The sequence below is a fragment of the Grus americana genome, chromosome 3 (genome assembly GCF_028858705.1).
Source record: "Grus americana isolate bGruAme1 chromosome 3, bGruAme1.mat, whole genome shotgun sequence".
Lineage (NCBI taxonomy): Eukaryota > Metazoa > Chordata > Aves > Gruiformes > Gruidae > Grus > Grus americana.
This window is the reverse complement of record NC_072854.1, coordinates 76,212,019-76,233,412: the sequence shown is the minus strand read 5'-3', so window position 1 is coordinate 76,233,412 and position 21,394 is coordinate 76,212,019. Positions and strand designations below refer to the sequence as shown.

Here is a 21,394-nt window from a genome sequence, read left to right as displayed (position 1 = left end):
AAAAAACCCCACACCAAAACCAACCAACAACACACCAAAACCCACCACACCAAAAATTCAAACATCGTTTTTCTTTGCTGTCACTAAGTTCATGAAAAGAAAACAAAGCCGCCTCCAAACAGCTGAAAAAATCCTGTTAATTTTCCTCACCTCACGTCTTCCCCACCAGATAAACGAGGGCATTATCGCTGTTTAATACAAGTTTTAATTGAGTACTGTCGCTGGTGGGAAGAAAAGTGCGGAACCACTACTTTCCATATCAAACAAAGCAGGTAATTAACAGCTATTCTGGCACAATCCCTTATCACCAAAATACACAACACTGTTAAGTTCTCTCAATGCCAATGCTTTGCTTCAACAAAGGAAAGCTGATGTTTCAGGGTCACATTCACTCCTTTAATACACAGGCATAAATTTACTGTGCAGTCAGACACCTATAATTAAACACAAGAAGAATATAATTCTAATATTCAGACAGGCTTGCATATGAGTGGGATATTTCCCCCTGTATAGATGATTGCCTTTCATTTTTTGGTTTCAAGTAGCTACAGTTCACTAAGTTTTGATTACATAGCAATTAGATATGCAAATACAAGAGATCTAAAAAAATGCTTTTTCAAATGTCAGATTGTAAGCAATCAAGCTTATTCTTTTCTCCTGTACACACAAGCTATTCATTAAATAGCTATTGTCTTAAAAACATTCCAACAGATTACATTTATCAGGGTTTTAGAAGCAAATATGGGAGTGCGCATTACTCAGAACACGGCTCATCAGGAAATGAAAACGATCTTACAATTAATTTAATATATACATGATAGTGGTTAACTAAATACCATATTCTTTGGGCACTTTTCCCACTACTGTTATTATCAATACCTAAGCTCACTGCATCTTCAAATTAACAAAAAATCATTAGTTTGTATGTTTAATGATACTGTGTAAGTAGTACATTTCAGTTAAAAATGGAGAATTACTGCGTATCAATGATTTTTTCATTGTATATTGAAAATACATTCATATAAAGAAAGTCTCTATGAAACCATGTGGTTAGTACATTTTTGGCAAGAACAGCCATTTTGACACACCCACCCCCCCCACCCCGCTTTTTGAGGGCCCACAGATACGTTCTATTAGAAGTGCAGACTTACAATTTCATGGGCCTAGATCACATATATGAGCTTGGTTCTTTGTGACACATTTCATGGGGCCTCAAGAAGCAGCCCACAGAGATCCACTGATCATAGGTTAAAATGGTGGGAAAGGATGTTTGGCAGCAGCTCTGAAGAGTCTGAAAAAGCAGAACTACTGCAATATTAGATGGACTAGTCTATAAAATATTGTTACTCACAACTATGGTCTGCCATTGACAGTTTGAAAGCTTGCTCTTGCAAAACTCTAAAGAAGCAAGAATAAAATGCGATGGGGGCAGGGTTTGGTTGGTTGTTTCTCTAAGTGATCACAAAATCACCTCCACGCTAATAAGGAGGGGAAAAAAGATCCCTAAAAGCAAGCCAGTGTTTTCAGTGACTCAGCTGTGAAGAAATGTACACTAACAAAGGAAGCTGAAACAGTTCTTTCCTAAGGCTTAGCTTTCAAGCCAGGTAACTGAAGTAAACAATATGTTTTCCCAGTTGATTCCACGATTGCCAACCACCCTTCAAGATGTCTCTCGCAGGAGCACAGATCCTTTTTTAAGGTCAGGAGAGCAACAAAAATTACAGGAGATGCCTGATTCAGAGGTCTGTTTAAAAACCTGGAGAAAAAAATAATCAGTTTAACTCTGAAGCACAGCTGTAGGCCTTGAAACGTTCTGGAGACTCAGATCCAAGGAAAAGCTGGAAAGGCTTTTTACAAGAACTGACATTTATGAGCTAACAACATATGAATATGTGCAACAATTATTTGACATTTTGAGGGTCTTAAAATTTGCTTCATATTTTTTTCCCCTTAAAATGTTCACCTTATCTTTCCCTCCACTTGCAAAAAATAAAGGAGCTTTATTTAACCAGCCAGTAAGGCAAAAGTCATTGCTTGCCAGCTTGCTGTTGTTGCCCATGCAACGTTTATATCCCTTCTGTTCCTTCTTCCCTAAGGGTCACTATAAACAACTGTCTGAGCAGCAAACGTAACCTGTGTATTTCAACTCCTACCCACTACAGCCTGACGTAAAGAATGATACTGCTGATGGGGGAACCTGTATATTCCCTCCCAGTGGTGCCTCTGCAAACACTCCCCCATCTATTATGTGGTTCTCCAAGGAAGACACTGAAAAAATCCTGTATCTACTACTGTTAAAGGCCAGAATCTGAAAAGCATACTCAAAATGCCAGATTCTTCCCAGTTTCTCCATCTGACAAGATTGGTGGTACAGCATCATTTAGTCAAATTTACTATACTTAATACTCTGACTTGCAAAAACAGCCAATTAAAAGTGGGCTTAATAGGAACACAAGTAATAGGACAAATATGATTAATTTTAAACCATTACACTTTATTCTACCTGGTAGATTCTTCTACTATGTCATGAAACGCATATTCAATTAGACTGCAAATAATAGCTCTGAAGCCTGCAGTAACCAAATAAAATCAGACTTCCTTAAGAGAACTGAAACACATGATGAATAGGAAATGTGTTTTTCTCTTCAAAACATTTGTTTCTTCAGGTGTGCATAGAAGACATAGCAAATTCAAAATACCTGATTTTTCTTAGAAATGAAAAAGTGAGTAGTTTTTAAAGGGAGGGTTAATTTACTACCAAATTAACCATTCCAAAAAGATGCATTTCAAGCTAAATTGAACTTATTTAAAAGGCTGGATACTGAAGAATTCCACTAGTCGGGCTGCAAAAAAACCAATTTTGACATTTGCAATACTCTTGTCTCCTTACCACATACTGACTAATTTCCAGATTAGCTTCAGGATTTTAAACCACATTAATAACTATAAAGTTCATCACTTATTTTGGCTTGTAACACAGCTTATCTTAAGACCTCTTCTGATTAATGCTGTTGTGAGTCAGTGTGAGTTAACAGATTTAAGTTCTAGGTCTTCTTCCTCAGTCAAAATTTAGGTGAACATTCAATTCCAGTGTTGTCAACTTGAACCATAAATGACTGTTTCAAAGCCACCTCAAAGACTGCTTGGTCATTTGAAGATCACTTACTAGATGGAGAGTGAATACAACATATATTATCAACACAAAACAACCTATACTTTTCTTTGTAAAAAATCACTCTAAATCTTAAATTTGTCAACTACTAGCTTTTAGTTCTTCAAATTATGTATTACAATATGTTTTGTCAGTTCAGCAAGCTAGTTAAAACAAAATACCCCCCAAGACCCTTAGCAACCTAAAAATTAAATTCGCTTGAATACATATGGTATTCATATACATGGGGCATTTGAAATCAATAGTACTGCCTCTTAAGTGGCTCCCAAAACGTTTCCGTCAAGCGAATCAATTAAATCAGTCAGGTACTTCAGGTGGATTCAGTCGGCTAAATGTGGTTTGGCATTGCAATCCTTTAGCAACATCTGATTGCCAGGAAAGCATTAATTGTTTCTGTATGGCTGCAGGACTAAACGTTCCAGACGACCATTTATAAAAATACTCCAAACTGTACACAAGCAGTGACAGAGTCAGTATTAACGTGCTAGTCGTACCATATTTCAAAAGACTGCTTCTTCCTTATTCAAGACAGTTTTCAGCTTTTGCTTCATAACACTGGGGTCTGACTTTGCTGACTATTGAGCTGAAGAAGTTTTCTTAAGATAAATTGCTGTCAACGGTGTTTAAAAAAAAATCCAACAAATCACCACAATACCAACATTCAAAGAAAGTAATTTAAAAAAAAAATCTCCAAATAATTAAATAACTCCACATCGGAATGTCCAATTCCTTTTTGCTTCCATGAAATTTTACCCTCACTGGAAACAGTCATACCAACCTCGTGCCACAACACATGGTCAGAATAGGAAAAGATTGGGAAAAAAGTTAACACGTGCCCCAGACTTACTAACCACAGAAAAATTTATTATCATAATTTGCATAATATGTATTATATCCAAACATTTAGGTTATATACGCTCACTGGCCACATTCCAGATCAAGGCATTCAACTCTTCACTTTTGAAGAAGAAATCCTTCCATTTGTGCATGGAAAACCACCACTAGCATACTTGCAAAATAATGCACGAAAGCCAGGACAATTTGGTTCATTATTACATTGCCTATTTTACTTCTGTCAGGAATCAAAAGAGATTTCAATAATTCTAGTTGAGATACCAATTAAACTTAACCTTTAATTTTCACTCATTCCTCATGTCACACCTACTAATTACCTACAGTAACCTCTGGCCAAGTCTGAGGGCAACATCGGTATCTTCTCTCCACGTCTCTTCAGAAGCTACTACATTCAGAGTTGATGTTCAAGTAACTTCAAGGCAAGTAAATAGTGCAAAATCACCAATTACCCTGACTCTTAGGAAATATTAAATAATTTTTGCTGTTGGATTTTTTCTTCCCTTTCACATGGTCTTCTGCATGTTAAATGACTTTAACTGTTAATTAGTTAGTAGTATGAGAAGTCTGTCATTGATTTCCTTATGCCTCATGTTATCTACTTTGCTTGAATTACTCAAGTCCCCCAGTTGCAACACTATTTTAATTCCAGTGTTTATATTATTTGCTACCTTCATGCAAAGATATAAAGTGTTGTAGAAACCAAAACTCAGTTTAGTGCACTTTCACAGCATCTCATCATATTTTCAGACGATAAATGAAGCACCGTGGAAGTTAACCAACCTTTATTATAATGATTTATAAAGCACATGACCATTCAGGAGGAGGTCAGCAAGGACCAAAATGGAAAAAGACAGCCAGAGAAGATCTCCCTACAGAATTAAGAGGAACCATATGTCAAAGCAAGGAAAATGAATATAACTTATGAAACAAGGGAGAAATTCATGAAAGAGGACACACACAAAAAAACGTTGACCTAGTTCAAAACAAAAGGAACAAAAAGAGAGATTCATGATCCTACAAAGACTCAAGAAAAAAAATCTCCCATAGCTCTTACAATGAAAATATAACTGCTCCATAAATTATTTTGGATTGCTCTCTACACTACTGTGCATATGTTCATTCCCCAGAAATAGTTCTTCACACATGAAAACATCCCGCTTCTTCCCAGCAACTCTGTGGCAAATTCATGACATTTTTGTACCAACTTCTAATGAAACCAACCAAGAATTTGATATTCCTATTGTTTTCTTAAAACGAGAGTCTTCCTGTTACTTCAGCTGCCAGTTATTCCATTTGTCAGGCACACGAGCTATTGCCTGAATGAAGTCACTGTTTTGCAGATTTTACTTTCACCACCCAAAACTAGCCTAGTGTTTTCTTCATTTCAGGCTATTAAGGTTAGAAGACAAGATTTTGGTTGTCTTGTAGGAATATACTACTGAAGTGATTTATGATCCAAATTACATTCAAGGATTACTCACATTAACAAATTTGTCAAACAAGCATGAATACTGGTGCTGTGTGTGTTCCATAGCAAGTTTGTGGCACTTAACAATCAAATCAGGTAATTTACACAGAGTGTCAGATTCTATTAAGTTAAACAGCCTCCAAGCAAGTTCAGTACTGGCCGTTGCTAAGTTAAGTGTTCTACTACTGTAAGAGTAACAAGTTTTAACAGAAAAATAAATTTGTGTACCTGACCTTAACAAACATTTGAGTAAGTTCTCATCCTTTCATGCAGATACTCAACACATATCTTAAACTGAGTTGTTAGGAGTTTTAAACACATGGGGTTTTTTAAGGTATAGTCACAGTGTGAACACACTTCCGTGAGTCCTACATTCATCAAAACATTCCCCATTTACTGCCCAAAAATATCTAAAAAAATTATTTAATTAGCAGACAGAAGCTGCTAATTATTCTCAGAGAAGGCTAATAAAAATCTGCAACTGTCTGTCAACAAATTTTTATATATATATATCAGAAAACTGTAAAGACCAGTAATAAAATCTTGCAACTATAGCTGCATAAACTGTAAAATAAGGATACTGTCCCACTGCATACCCATTAACTTTTACCCAGCTACTTGAATTTCATGCATATCCTTAATATACTGTACTGTAGGCAATACCTAGCAAAATAACATTAATAATATCTGGTTTAGTCCAAGTCTAAGCAGGACAAAGGCTAACACAGAGCCAGCAGATCTGAAAAAAGTGGAAAACTGTCACCATCTAAAATCAAGTTTAAATGGCAAACCATTCAGACGTTTTAGGAATTACAATTTGTGATTGCTATCATACCGCTGACTTTTCCACGTTGAAGAGGAATCCAGTATCTTGCTGCAATGAAACACTACAGATTACTTATTTCTATCTGGAAAACAATAAAGTAGCAGAAAGTCAAGTATCTCTATCTTCTAAATGTTCAATTAGTAATTTAAGTATTTCGTTTCAGCAATAGCGGTATCTTATTTTGTGCCTTCCTATCAGTCTCAATAAAATTGCTAAATCTGGCCCTAAGGAGCCATATCCAGGATGGTAAACAACAACCCGAGAAACAAGACCTGCCAAGAACTGATACCTACTCGGGAAACACACAGGCATGCCGCTTTCCTCCCTGAATCAACAGGTTCTGCGTCCATTCCTGCATTTAAGTACGCTCAATCTTCACCCAGGACAGGGAAATTCCAGTAAGCCTCAAACTAAGTATGGTCTTTCCCACACAGAGATCCAAGCACAATTTCTTGATACTCAGCAAACACACTCAAAATGCAACCCTGAACACAAATTATTTCTGGTAAGCAAGCTTATAATATCACAATATTAATTCTTCAAAGTTCAAAAAAGCCAGCCACCAAACACAAAATCACCCACCAAAGGGCAGCCCTGTATGTTAAGGTTATAACCTAGAAAAATCTAGAATCCAGAAAGAGTTTAGTGGTGTTGATAAATAAGAACAGTGGTAAAGTTTGCAAAACCACTAGTTGCCCTTTCACAGCCCATCACGAAGCCAGGGAAATATCACTGAATCTACTATTTGTGGACTCTCACAACAATCAACTCCCTCGTTTTACTATTATTAGAGCGCTCAACACCATTACCCCTGAAAGAGAAGATTAAAGTTTTAAAAAATCATATGACTGTACATAAGAATGCCCATAGAACACTAAAACAAAGTCTTGCCTAGTTCAGTAACTTGTGTCTCATCTTTTTCTGCTGAATGTGTGGAAAAACTTTCAGGTTACAGTAGGTTTTCATTATTTACACCATTCACTACTTTGCTAGACAAAGTAAAATGTAGATAGATGTTTGCAGACAATTTTGTCAATACCTCAAAACAATTCAGTATGAATTGTCCTCCAAGCCTTTCAAAACTTCTATTCAAATGCCAGATACAAACAGCTGTGAACTCTGGCCTAGTCAACTTTCTATAACACTCTCTGTGCTTCCCACTTAACAAAAACTTAGGAGTAATTTTGTAGAAAGACATTTTGTATCAAGGTAAAGATTAAGATGAGTCAATTACCGTTCAATAGACATAGAATTTTAATTTATAAAATAGAGACTTGTTTATACACAGATGTTCAGACAATGATCAGGACTCCCTTGATATATACTTTTTCCACTACACTTCGTGCTACTTTGCTCCAATTTCAAGATAATCTAGATTCTCTTGCCTCTTAATCATAAGGTTTTTTGCTCATTGGGAACTGACAGAAAAACAAATAAAAGGAAAGTAAAGTATAATACAAATTGGTTTCTACTAGCATGGCTTTGATTACGCTCCTCCAGTCTACAGCTTCCAGTGTCTTTAACAAAATACTTCTTTAATGCCATTAAGTCAGTTACTTCCATATCTAATTAGCTCAATAACCAGTTAACTATTTACCAATTTAACTGCTCTAAGAACAAAATTACATATAATCAAGCTTTGATATCAAAGTTAATCAGTCAAAGGCTTCAGTTACTTTTCACATTACATAGGAAAACATGTGTCTTAATAGTGTTAAAATCTGCTCAAAGCTGCAACTTTGTATTGAGCACATGCAGAAATATATCCAATATATACCTGATGTATTCAATACGTAGCCAATAAAAAGCAAAGGTATGTACCAAATAAAGCCATCTAAAAGATGCATTGCATTGGATACATATCAGTAATGTTTTCTGAAAGACTAATATTGCTTTGCAATAATTAAGGCCCTTGGGCACCTAAATTTTTCTGTCCTTCAAAATAAAAATCATTCTGCTCTTGAAAGAGCATTCCTCAGAGTGTCAAGTGAAAACACTTTTGCAATAAATTACTCCAAATAAGTTTTATATAAGATTTGACAAATACTTCTTAAGGAAAACATTCTCTTCTTGTAAAATTCACATTCCCATACATAACTAAGCTAATTTGCCTACACTGTATTCTTCACTGCTGTCAACATGAACTGAACATTTGTTTTACATAAAGAAAAGATGTATGCAGGTAAGATTTCAAAGATGATACTCTAGAGACTCTGGACTACAAACCCACCATAAACAGGCTTAAAAGGAGTCAGCATTCAGTCAGGGGTAATTCAAGGAATAATGTCTGTTACCTTCAACATTGCTACGTTCTGAATTTCATGAAGCAGTGTTTCCACTAGTCAGCCTTTAGCATTTAATTATATAATTAAATCAGTAACTTGCTAAGAGGAATTTTTTTTTTTTCCTGTAATGACTTTTTTTTTTCTTTTTTATACTATTAGCTAATGGTGTAAACTCATCTCTTCAGAGGGCCACCACTCACAGACTACCAGGGATAAAACTCAAGACCTCTGGTTGGTGGGTGAAAAGGTGAAAAACCGTGCTTCAGCAATTCTTTAAATAAATAAATAAACAAACAAAATCCAGTTTTACAACTCCTCCTGCATTCAAAACAAGTGGTTACAAATGCAATAAAGGTTTTAAAATTGGAATAGAAAAGCCTATTTTCTGAAGTACTCACTACTGAAAAAAAAATACTAGCTTACAAGCAACCTAAATTATTTTCATTGCATCTTATGTTTTACAATGAACCTCTAGGAAGGCAAAGTAGTATCGACCACCAAGTACATTCTTAAACAGGCTTGGATTCTAAGCTAGAGGATTTTTCTTCACCACACACCCACATACAAATTCTCATACAACTTAATATGGTACATTCTTCACTGCGTATTAAAATGGAAGTTGCGATATGTTGAATATGTAACTTCAGTAGTACCTTTATATTAATATCACTTCTTTGTTTAGTTTAAGAATAAAAGGCCGATTACTACAGTGGTCAAAAATTAAGTGTGAAGAAAGCCTCCCAAGTCTGATGAATCAGTTTGAGAAATCCAACTTAATGCAGACATGCATACTTATGAGAAGGTTTGTTTAGATTTAGCATCACTGTAGAAGATGCTAGACGCTGAAGTTAATTGTTCCCAGGGTAATATCTTAAATACTGCATTCTGAATGCCTTAATTAATTTTCTGTTAAAAGTTTATAACCTGAATGCAGCAGATTCAGAAACATGCTGTATAGGTATCTCAATCTTAGCTAGGCAGCCTGCTCATATGATCACTTTTAACATATAGTCACAGAAGTTGATAGCAATTACAAGTGAACGTAACCATCACTTTGGCAGTCTCTCATACAGACAAGCTGCAGCTTTCACATGCAACAAAAGCTAATAAAGCACAATCCATGATATCCAACATGCTGAATTGCCATTCCAAACCCTGGCCATGATTTCTCAACACAGGTACATGAAATTGTCAAACAGCAGCAGCATGCTTGTGTGTAGAGGCAGATTTTAGAGGCAACAAAAAGAGTCACAGAACACAAGAATGATGATGGCTGGTCAAACTTTCATTCTGAAACACACAGAACAACTTTATCACTTGCTACCATATGCTAAATATATCCAATTCCAGCATATGTCTAAGCACCATAGCTTTATTATTTGTTCACACATGGTACTTTTCACAGAATATAAAAGTTGATCATCCTATAATCAGGGTAGCAATAACAGGGCTTGTTTAAGACGACATACTACAAAGTACACATTATTCAATGTCAGTAATCACTTTATAAGCTAAACTGAATGTTTGTTAAGACTTTCCATTGGAAATCAAAGTTTATCTGATAGTATTTCAGAGACTAAAAAGTATTAAAATATTACAAATATACAATACTTCAATTCTATACAGCATGTAAACGTAGTAAAATATCCTGACCACAAGACAGTTAAATTTTTCCACTGTAATCTTTTCCTCAAGCTTTGCATAGGTACCAAGGATAATTTTTTTAATTCCTTTTTATCCGTGCTATTAAAAGAAAAAAAACCAAACCAAAACAAAAACCACCAAACCAAAAACCACAAAACCGAAACTGGAGAGTCCGAAGAAAAGGAATTATCTATTTCCTGTGACAATGCCACACCAGCCAAAGGTCAACACTGGTACTAACCAAGACCCTGTCTTTTGTGAAACCTGATGTAATTTCTGCTTGCAAGGTGAACAGTGACGGAGGAAGAAGCTGTCAGTCAGGAACCATAAGTCAGCTCAAATGGTCTAATACGGAGCAAAATGCAACAGATTTGAAGCTGTTGCAGTGGCTGAAGGCATTTTTTTCAAATTTAGAATTGCATAGCTGGCTGCCTTTGTCTTTGAAACAACCAACTGTAAGAAAAAAATTCTGTGTATCATAATGAGATGCTTCCTCATGAAGTAAAAATGAATGATGCCCTCTCCTCACACACTGTTCTAGAGGAGATTCTTGACTGAAAGCAGGAAGAAATGGGAAAAAACAATGTAGTTGATCAAGACTGCCACAAGCCAGCAGCCTGATACCATAAGGCTCCATATCCCTCTGAGAATGGCAGTCAATGTGTTCAAGAGCACAGAGCTAACTCCCCATGGGTGTGTCAGTGTCTGTTTTATGGAATTCACGTAAGACAAGGGAGATGACAAAAAACAATGTTTTGCTTATGCATCATTGGACAGACTTCCCTTTTATTAAGCAGCATTCTTTGATTGGTGTGAAAATTGCTAGTTTTCCTCACTACCTAATGAGAGGTACATTCAGACGAAGCAAAAAATGCCTTGGTCTTAATAAAGTTACACATTCATTAGCTTTTGATGAATGCCTGCAAGCCCTCTCCCCTCCCCAATAATCTCCTTCAAGTACCTCCAGGCTCTAATCACAATGTTCTTAGTAATTAAGGTTTTGATTTTAAATTTTTCTAAAGCTGCCTAGAGAGATGTTCTGATTACCAGCTGAGCCTCAGATACAAATGATTCGAGGATTTCCCTTGCTTTCTGGGGGAAATCTGTCAGCAAGTTTCAAGATTTGATACTAGTTCAAGTAATTTGGCCATGTGAAAAAGATTTCTAATTCATTACTTCTGTTCACAGGCTCACACAGAATTGTATTATTGATAAAAACACAATGTCTTTTTAAAATTATGTTTAAATTGGAAAAAAATTGAATGAATGTTTAAGTACTCACTTTTTTTAAGGTATCAGTACTTTGCTTTGGAATTGATAGTTTGAGAATTTATTCATTGCAAACTAAATTTTAATATATTCCACATGGTGACAATTTACTTTGTTACATGTAATCAGAAGTCTTAACATCTAATTAACCTACCAGACAAAAAATGGTAGCTTGCAAGAGTAGATCGAACGGTCTTCTCTCATAAAAACTAGGTGAAGTTTGCAAACACTTAAAGGGAGGCAATATTTTCACTAAATCTCTTGCCCCAGGATACTACTTCCCCAACCCCCCCAATATGATAGAATAGGGAAAAATTTTACTATTAATAGTCACAAACAAAGCTATGTATTTAAGATTGTTCACATATTGGCAATCATACACTTTCCTTCAAAATATAGCATCTACACCCACACAATTTCGTATGTCAGGTGAACTACACTGAAATTTTAATACTCAGAAATTTCAGTGTCTTCTACCACCCCTCAGTTAGCTCTTTTTACCCATTTACAGATTAAAACCCCATAACAGTAGGACTCATTTGTATGTTACATGTCCCTCCAGCCAAGAGGCAGAAGGAATTCAGGACATAAACTATAATGTTTTAAAAAAAGAAACCTTCATAAATGAAGCATTTAAGACAATATCACCCTCTTACTTCTACAGAACCTAGACAATCAAAAACTCTCTCTCTAGGTTAGAATAGATCTTTGGTCAAAAGCTGACAATCTAAACATCCAAAATAGCTACAGGTAGAATAAGAGAAAGGGTGGTGACAGTGTTACAGCAGATTATGCAAACAAGAGACATCAAATGAAGTTTGAAAGTGACAGAGTCATAAGCTCTGGGAAGTCTGAGATTTTTAACTGGGTAGACATTAACTTTCTATTTTAATTGTTATGTGCTACATATGTATCAACAGAATGTATTATGTGGCTGATCAGATAAGGAAAAGAGGAAGTTTTCTGAAGAAAGAACAAAAAGAAATAATACTTATGGGAACAAAAAGGGAGAGCGTACTGTTAAGTGCACATTTCAAAACTGCAGAGGAGATGGTGGTGCAACTTCAGCAGTAGTAACCAGAGGTCGAGGAAAACAGCTAGAAACTAAACCTGCAAAAATAAATTACTTCCAGGAGTTACTAGCAACCTGACATTCAGGATGGCTCTATCTTGAAAAGGGTAGTTTCCTTATTTATATGTACAGAGCATGTATTATTATTGGACAGGGCAAGGAACAGCCCTAATTACATTGCAACTCCACCTGAACACAAAACAAATCCAGAAACACACTGCTTCTTGGTTCACTCGGACAGAATTCACTGCCAGAAATACATTAAACATTTTTTCCAATCCACACTACTTGCACAAATCATTACTTTGGTATTGCAATACAGGAAAGTTATTAAGAACACCATTAAGGTTAACAGCTCTTCCTTATAAAAATACATTTAACTTCAATTTTTACCTTTACCTTGTGAAACACGACACAATTAGAAGTTGGTTATTACTGTAGAATACTTTATAATTGCTAGACAGGCTCCCAATTGCACCGTTATGGAGCATGCACATTTAACTTCCTTAGGTTAGGTTGTGTTATTTACTAAGTCTGCAAAACACATACATAATGAAAAAGCATACATACATATGTATGTAAAAAACATACATAATGAAAAAGCATACAGTAAGAACACAACGAATAAGAGAGACATGAGCTTAACCTCTGTTAGGAAATAAAACTATACATCTGAAGCTACACTACCTTTCAAGATCTTACCTTCTTTTTGTCCCTCATTGAGCCCTTTCCTCGGACCATTATCTTGCATCCTGTTTCTGCCTCAAGCTGTTTAGCTGTTAGTCCTCTGGGCCCAAGGATTCTTCCAACAAAGTTAAACTGGGGAAAAAAAAAATATATTATTTCTATAACAGCAAGTAAACAAAATTAATTTAAAATGTAACAAGATGTATTTCTGTCTCTAAAATACCAAGTGTTTATCAGTTTAGAACACTACACTTAATACCTGAAGTTAAAGAATGAGGTAAGTACTGGTTTTATACATTAGATACCTATGTGACCCCTACTTTGGGGGATACAAGTTTCAGGCGAAAATAGTTTTTTAAGTTTAACATCCGGTTTAACTTCCATGTGGTGGGACTGATGGGGTGCCAGGTGTAGGTCCAGTCCCATAATGGCACAGGGCCTTCAGGAAAGGCCCCTAAGCCCATGATTCCTTTGCTCCCTGCCTACAGCTAAGGAACCTGCAGAAAACATTCCTTTTCACCCTTCCGTGCTGTCTGCTGGGCTCGATCTGGACAGCACACTGCTGGCTGGCCACACACGTCTACAGAAAGTCGTCTTTATCTACCCGTGCCACAGCATTTCCTTCAGAAAAAAACCCGAGGCTTGCTAGGTATTCACTTTAGGTTTCATGGGCAACATTTACAGAAAACATTGTCTTTCCCATATATATGTGTGTGTATATACAGATGCATGACAAAAGCATGTCATTTTTTAAAGTTGTATCCTTTACTCAGCTATGCATACAAATAGAGCAAGTATTTCATGTTTAGTTGGCTAACTTCAGTATCAGCAGAGAACCCCCCGCCTACACTTAACACAGTAATACTTCCATTTACTCATACATAACATTACTTCCTAGTTATTTTCCTGGAGGTTTTCCCTTTCATTATTTTCAATCACACATTCTGGAAATCATGACATAAATAAAAAAAGCACTAAGTGAAGGTAGCATTAAGAACATATAGCAGTACTCTGTGACAACTGCAGTGCAGAGATGAAGCACCAGGCTCAAAGGATACATAAACTTAGAAATTTCATACTGAAGATTAAATTCAAAGATTATATTAAAAGAACAGAAACTCTGCAGTAAGGACAGAAGTCTGGATATTTTAGATCCTGGTAAACAAAGCTATTCAATGGAATTATGGAGAAGTTGTTGGCTTTCATTTCCTCAGCTAATTAAAATCAGTTTTGAGTACTACAACTCAATGTACTTGAAATCCTTATAAAACCGCAAAGACCAGAAATGATTTAAGAGTGAGCAGAAATTATGAACACAAGTAAATGAAACAAAAATAATCATGTTTCACAACACCTAAACTGTTCATAGGGAAGATACACTCCCAAAATTATTTACTATTCCCAGCTCAAAAAACAAAGACATATTATGAAGTCTGAATCAACTTTCGGGAAGAAAAAAAATAACGATTAAGGGCAGTTGTGAATGCATACACAAACTGTGAATCACAGGAAATTAAGGAAGATTCACCGAGACTGGATAAAGCAATGAACCAGCTACAAGTGATAAAGTTCAGCCTTGAAATATTTTCAAAATCCTGCATTTGTTACACATTTCATGCTTAATACTAAAATCATACCATTATCTTACATAAACAGCATCTTACTTGCCTTTCTCCGTAACCACACTTCCTGCACACTAAATCTTTAGATATCTATCCCATTCCACTGGTAAAGCTAAAATAATATTGCAAACCTGACTTTAAACCACTCTTCTAACCAACACATAAGGTGACTATCATTACATTCTCTATCTCCCAAGAAAAACAGCAGCCTCTAATATTATTAACTTGGATCATGATTAAAAGAATAATCAAATTCTAAGATAACTTGGATAAAAAATTTAAATATAACAATTTATGATACTAAGAAAAAAAGCAGTAATTTGTATTACTCTCAAGCTTGCAACTTCATCCATATTGTCCGTCTGAACACTATTTAGAATTGTGGCTTCTAGTTGAGAAATTGCTGACTTAAACTGCAACACATTCTGTTAAATGTTAAGCCAGTTTCTTTTCCAGGTACTCCCAGAATATTCTCCCTATAAAGAGCCTTCATAAATTGTTCCAAGGTAGCTCACCCCGTCTTCTCTTTCCAAAGTATGCACATTAACACCTTGAACCTTTTTGGATAGGTATTCCTTCTAATACTCTGACTGCTCTTGTTACCTCTCTTGGACCCTCCAATTTGTTAATTTCTTAAAGTGGGATGCCTGGACACAGCAATACTTGAACTGAGACTTCAACAAGGTTAAGTTACTCAGAACAACTATATCTTACAAACTGCGTTCTATTAGCACATCCCAGCTTCTTCTTTCCTTCCCCCCCCCAAAATTCAGTTCTTAGGTTTGGTTCAACAATTGTTGATCCCAGATATTCTTCTCCATTACCTCTGCCTTGCCAGTTCTCCCCAGTTTTGTATTCATATACAACCTTTATGGCCACCTACAATGACATATTGCTCTACATTTGTGTAATGAATTCCACATTGTTGACTTCAGACACACTAATTTTCAGACAGTTTTGAATTTTAATTCTATCTTTAAAAGCATTTGGTATGACTTGTGTTCTAAGCGTACTTTCTATCCCACCAACCAAGTTCTTCTCGGATGTTAGAGATGCAAGCTGAAGGAGAACTCTGCAGGACCCCCACATGAGGTGTAGTCTTGAGTCACTGGTAATCAATTATCATAGTTTAAACCAGTTATTGCTCTAGCAAATTATTCCCAAGGTTTTGCACCAATGGACCTCTGTCAGTATTCAATTCCTCAGACTACCATCTCAAAGTCCTGAGAACTCCATAGGAAAAAATAATTCTGACTCTTGTGAGGGGTAGAAAGAGTAGTGACCAGGAGACCACAACTCAGGAATACAGTGTAAGCTATCAGAATCCAGCTGTATCAGCAGCTACTGCTTCTCTTACCTGTCAGGCCAGCTAGATTATCAAACAGAATTATCTGAAGCAGATACATCTGACAAATTCAAAAGATCAATTTTATCACTTTTAACTCAAGATTTCTCATGCTCTTTGTCCCATACTCTCACCCAGTCACAGTCATCTATCTTCACTGCCTTGTTTCCCTACAAATGACACATCTGTGTTCAGAAGTACTGCTTGTTCTAACATTTGTAGAGAGTCAAAGCTAGGAATATTTCCCTATAATTTCTTAAGGCTTTTCTCACTTGTCTAATCCTCTAGGATTCACCTTACCCCTAGTGAATTTCTAGAAAATAAACAGCAGTGGTTCACAAATTAGTTTGACCAATTTAAGACTGCATTACTCTGAATGTATCCAACCTCATACATGTTGGAATTAGAGAATACATTAAAAATGAAGCAGAAGTGACCCATTCTAAGATTAACTGCTTCTACATCAACACTACAGAAAAAAGCAATCAAATACTTCATTTTCCTTCATCGAGTTAGCCTCTCCATTCCCAACAATGAATGCGTATCTGTACTCAATACATTTTTAGATGTTTAACACTTTCACTCTTGGTATTTCAGATTTTTGTGGGTTTTTTAGAAGTGCTGAACTAAGTTTTATTTTTATGTTCTCAAATCTCCCTATATAAACTCAAAATTAGAACCCACGAAACAACCTCCAGAAGAATGTGCTTGTGACATGCATAAACACAGAAGCGTCCTATGCACCACCTATATTCCTTTACATTTTAGGAACAATGGAAGGAACTAGAAATTATACAACACTAACAATATTCATAAAAAGCCAAGAATTAGAGCAGTTAGTGGAGTTCAGGTGCCAAAGGGTTTTTCGCTGAAGTTGCAGCCAGCTACACCATCTTGCTCTCCTTCTCTGCCTGTTTCTCTGCATCATCACTCCCATTCCCTTAGTTTGCTAACCTTACAAGCTTGAAGCTTCCAGCACGTACAAAATACACGCCAGCAAGATCCTGTTGTAAGACATTGTTGCCTTTCTTTGAGAAGATGCCCAAAATACACACTCTTAAGAAAAGAGACAGACAGCATATGTTGGGAGACTCTGTACATGAGGATCTTTGCTACTGAAGGCATTCAAGCAGAAACAAATGTATTAGGAAAAAAGTTGCTCTAAATCCTAATGTTTGCACCTACTCTGGGATATTAATGATTACTCTGCAGCAACTGACGCTCCCAAGAGCTGTCAGAATTTCTGTCTGGTGTCCCACCTAACAGATCACTACATCAGAAATTCCCTGATAAAAACAGTTTGTATTCCCTATGCATAGAACAACTGTTTCCCAAGCAGATCAGGTGCTTTTACACTCCTTCTATGCCCCACCAGCCCCTACACCAAGAACAAAAGTAGTAAAGGAAAATAAGAACTAACTATGCCAAATAGTCAAAGCTGCTGATTTATAAGAGGTTCTAAAGAAGTGTGTCTGATTTTTACAGTGTATGGGAAATGCAGTGTTTCAGAAATTTTCCATGCAAGTTAAAATCGGAGGAACTTGTGGGAGTTCAGTAGTATTAAATTTCACACTATTATTGTGCCTTTTGTATTCTGTGTTTTCCTTTGAAACCTGAAAGTAAGATATGTCAAGATCTAATTTATGTCATGAAAACAAAATTCTTTCCTTCATTACTGGAGAAGAATTTGAAAAAAAAATCCCATTTGATTAAAATACCCAGATCTAGAAGAATGAACATAAGCACATGCATTTGGTTAAACATTTATTTTGATTAAAAACTAATTTATTCTACCATCTTATTAGCAAATGTTCCGATGATTTACTATACATTGAATTTGCAGAGCTAGTTACTTATCACTGGAAAAAAGCCAAAACAAGTTATTCCTAAAGTTTATTTCAACTTAAAGAAACCAAGAAAAGTCTTAGAAAGCTTGTATGTTCCTCAGATACAATGCATATTTGAGTACAAATGTTTTATACACAGCCTAAACATTATTTTAAGGAAAATCTCAGGAAAATCTCTGTAGTTCTTCATTATACCAAACCCAAAATATGCTCTATGCTTCATGTTGACTTTAACTAAGAATACTTTAAGACACAATAAAAAACATTTAAAATCGGCAAAAATTCTAAACATACAAAAAGATCCCCTTCTTTACCAATGATCCACAACAAATCCTTCACAATTTGTGCATGTTTCTAGTAATCTGTCATTTGGTCTCACGTTCTGATCTCCAACTTAGAAAAATCACATAAATCCCATTAATTCCTTAAAAAAACCCACAGTCATTACAACTCAGTACTTCTAACCATACATGTCCACTCTTCGTGATGTTATTTAATTCTCAACTGCCCGTAGAAATAGCTTCAGTATAGTTATGCCATACATGAAAACATGTTGTCCATTTTGAGACTACCTTTACATATCATTACTACTTTTTTTTTTTTAACCATAACAGGACACAAAAACTTCAGATTTCTTCTGTATCAGTTCCTTCCCTTATTCATATTTTTTTCCAATTACAGTATTTTATTTTACAGTTCAGTTAAGAGTTAGATATAACTCCACCAGCTATAAGTGGATTTTCATAAAGACAGAAACTGTACCTTATATTCATCCTTCCCACACCCAAATCAGCTTTCAGATTGTATACTAATATCTTAAACTAAAGCATCCCAAAAATGTGGTTCAAGATGTCCTAGTGTTTTAGTTTGGTTTTTAAAGACAGAGAACAGCATTTCCTGCTCACTTCATTTTCATATGCTTTTCCCCACCAAATAAAAAGCAGCTGAAGACCAAGACTCTGCATAGTTCAGTGGTTAAAATATGTCAAGGTTAAGAAGCAACTGAAAACTGGACGTTATAATGGAGAAGATCTGGTAATTTTATCTTAAGCAGTAAAGCTGAAAGTCAGTTTAGCCATTTTGGAGGGAACCTTCTATGTCTTCAGATCATAATAGTCCTATTCTAAGACCATTTGGGAGATAACTTAATCCGACAGAGTTACAGGCTAAAGTGCTAACTGTGGAAATGAAGTAATGAAGAGACACAAAGGAACTGCAGCAAGAAGAGAAAAGCATTCAAAAGAAAGTGTGATGAATGTGTATGACACTCACAATATTGTTTGTTAAAGGCGAGTACTCTTTGTGAGCAAGATTAACATTACTCCTAAGTTACAATTAAATTCAAGTACTTATTTTCATGCAGGGTTTTGATGAAGAAAAGCAGTTAATGCACTTAATTGAAATATATATATGCAAACTTAAATTAGAAATACTAATGTAGAAGATAAAAAATAGCACTATGCTGATAAAGCATCATAAATGCTCAGAAGACAAGGCTCTGAATCCAACAAAAGCTTTCACTGACCCACCAAAATTAGCCAATTTAGGGTAGGGGTTTTTTTATCATTTTCTTTTTAAAGGAACATTAGTTTATGATACTGGTATTACAGTTATTTTCCCATAAAACATTTCTGCATTTATTAGAAATAGCTTGAATTGCTTTAAGCTGAGTTTTAGATAATCATAAAAAAACATCAGATATACGATCGATTATATTTTTTTGAAAGCCTGTAACTTGAAACAAGAATAAAACCACTTGAGGTACTGGAAAACAAAATATAGCATATTAAACCTCAAGAAAGTAAAACTGTATACTTTCAGTTAGTTAGTTTAGTGTTTAATAAAGAAAACAAAACTTGTAGCATAACATTATAGACAGGTAGCTTTAAGATTACTTTCTCAAATTTAATCTGAAACATTTTATAGGAGAATAGAAATAACTTAAATGAGCAATTTACCCTACCTTACACTGAATATACTTTCTAACAGTAACATTTTCCAATGTTTATTCAATTAATGTATCATGACCAAACACCCATTTTCACAATGACAACTTTGTCACAAAGTTGGCTTTGGGTTTGTTGTGGGGTTGGTTTGTTTTACAAGAGCAGTTGTAGTGATTCATACTTACATACATATATATGTACACAAACACACAAATAGACATACTTCTAAGAGAACTAACATGTACACCTAAATTAGTTGGGGGTTTTTGTTGGGTTTTTTTTTAATTCACAATGACCATGAATAAAATTTGCCACCAACAGTAAGACAACATCTATTAAAGACCTAGCCTTTCAGTGCACATCTACAGCTCCCCTCCCCCATTTTTTCAGTCAAAATATTTTCTTAAATACTTCAAACTATTGCCACTATCTCATCCAGTACAGAAGATGATACCACTAGATTTTTGATAGGTGGCGATCAAGGAAATAGAAAGTCTCTTTCTTCCATGAATAGAAAACCTTAGATATATTTCATGCCTTATTAAGTATTTCCAGTGATTCAACACCACTCTCATCGTAACAGAAAACAACTACATAGCTTTTGTTGAAGAAAAGCAGTAATAAGAACTACTACCACATAAAAACAAGTGCATCTATACACAGCTTACTCAATGACCACACAATAGATTAACTGAAAACAAAAAATGGAAAATTTACATATAAAGCCACTTGTATACATTTAAGAAATCAAGTGGGAAAAGTATAATGTTTCAGGAATAAAATAATTGCAAAATCTTTCATTAACTGCATTAGCATGCATTTTGAGGATTAAATATGCTCCAGTGGAATTTGCCAAGTGTTTTGCATAGTTAAGAAAAACAGACTATCTGATGAGATTTTACAGGGAGAGGAGGCTGACAAAGCAGGTAGTGTTATCATTGTCAATACAGTGAACACAGACAACAGTAATATGGAAGTTAATTTTTACATACAAACAAGGTAATAAAAGAGGCTGCAGACAACAATGTATGAGAAACATTCCCTCCATCCCTTAATACAGCATGTCTTCTAAGTGAAATAACCAAGTAAATGCCGAAATGCATATATAGTGAATACCAGTATGACATGTATAATCTGCTTAAGTCAAATATATCCACTTATATTTGCTGAGTGTATCTGACATACGCCATTCTAACACTATAATCAAAGCTAAATGAGAACTATTGAAGCATTTAAGCGATGAAGTTAAGTAGTAAATTAGAAATGCTGTGCTGTAAGAAACTGACACATGTAAGTTACCATGAAATAATTTCTTCATCACTTAAACACAAAAATAAAACTATTAAGGTATTGGAG

General features: G+C 35.4%; 1 protein-coding gene across 13 annotated transcripts in view; it reads right to left on the bottom strand.

Moving 5' to 3' along the window:
- Positions 1–21,394, bottom strand: part of QKI (QKI, KH domain containing RNA binding) — a 170,086-nt gene that overhangs the window by 88,265 nt on the left and 60,427 nt on the right. For all 13 annotated transcript variants that reach the window (XR_008576701.1, XM_054822740.1, XM_054822732.1 and 10 more), the window contains exon 3: positions 13,294–13,410. Coding sequence is in view for 12 of the 13 variants with exons in the window: in XM_054822740.1 (XP_054678715.1) it covers positions 13,294–13,410 (117 nt within the window). In the remaining variant the exon portion in view is untranslated. The remainder of the gene's footprint in view (positions 1–13,293; positions 13,411–21,394) is intronic.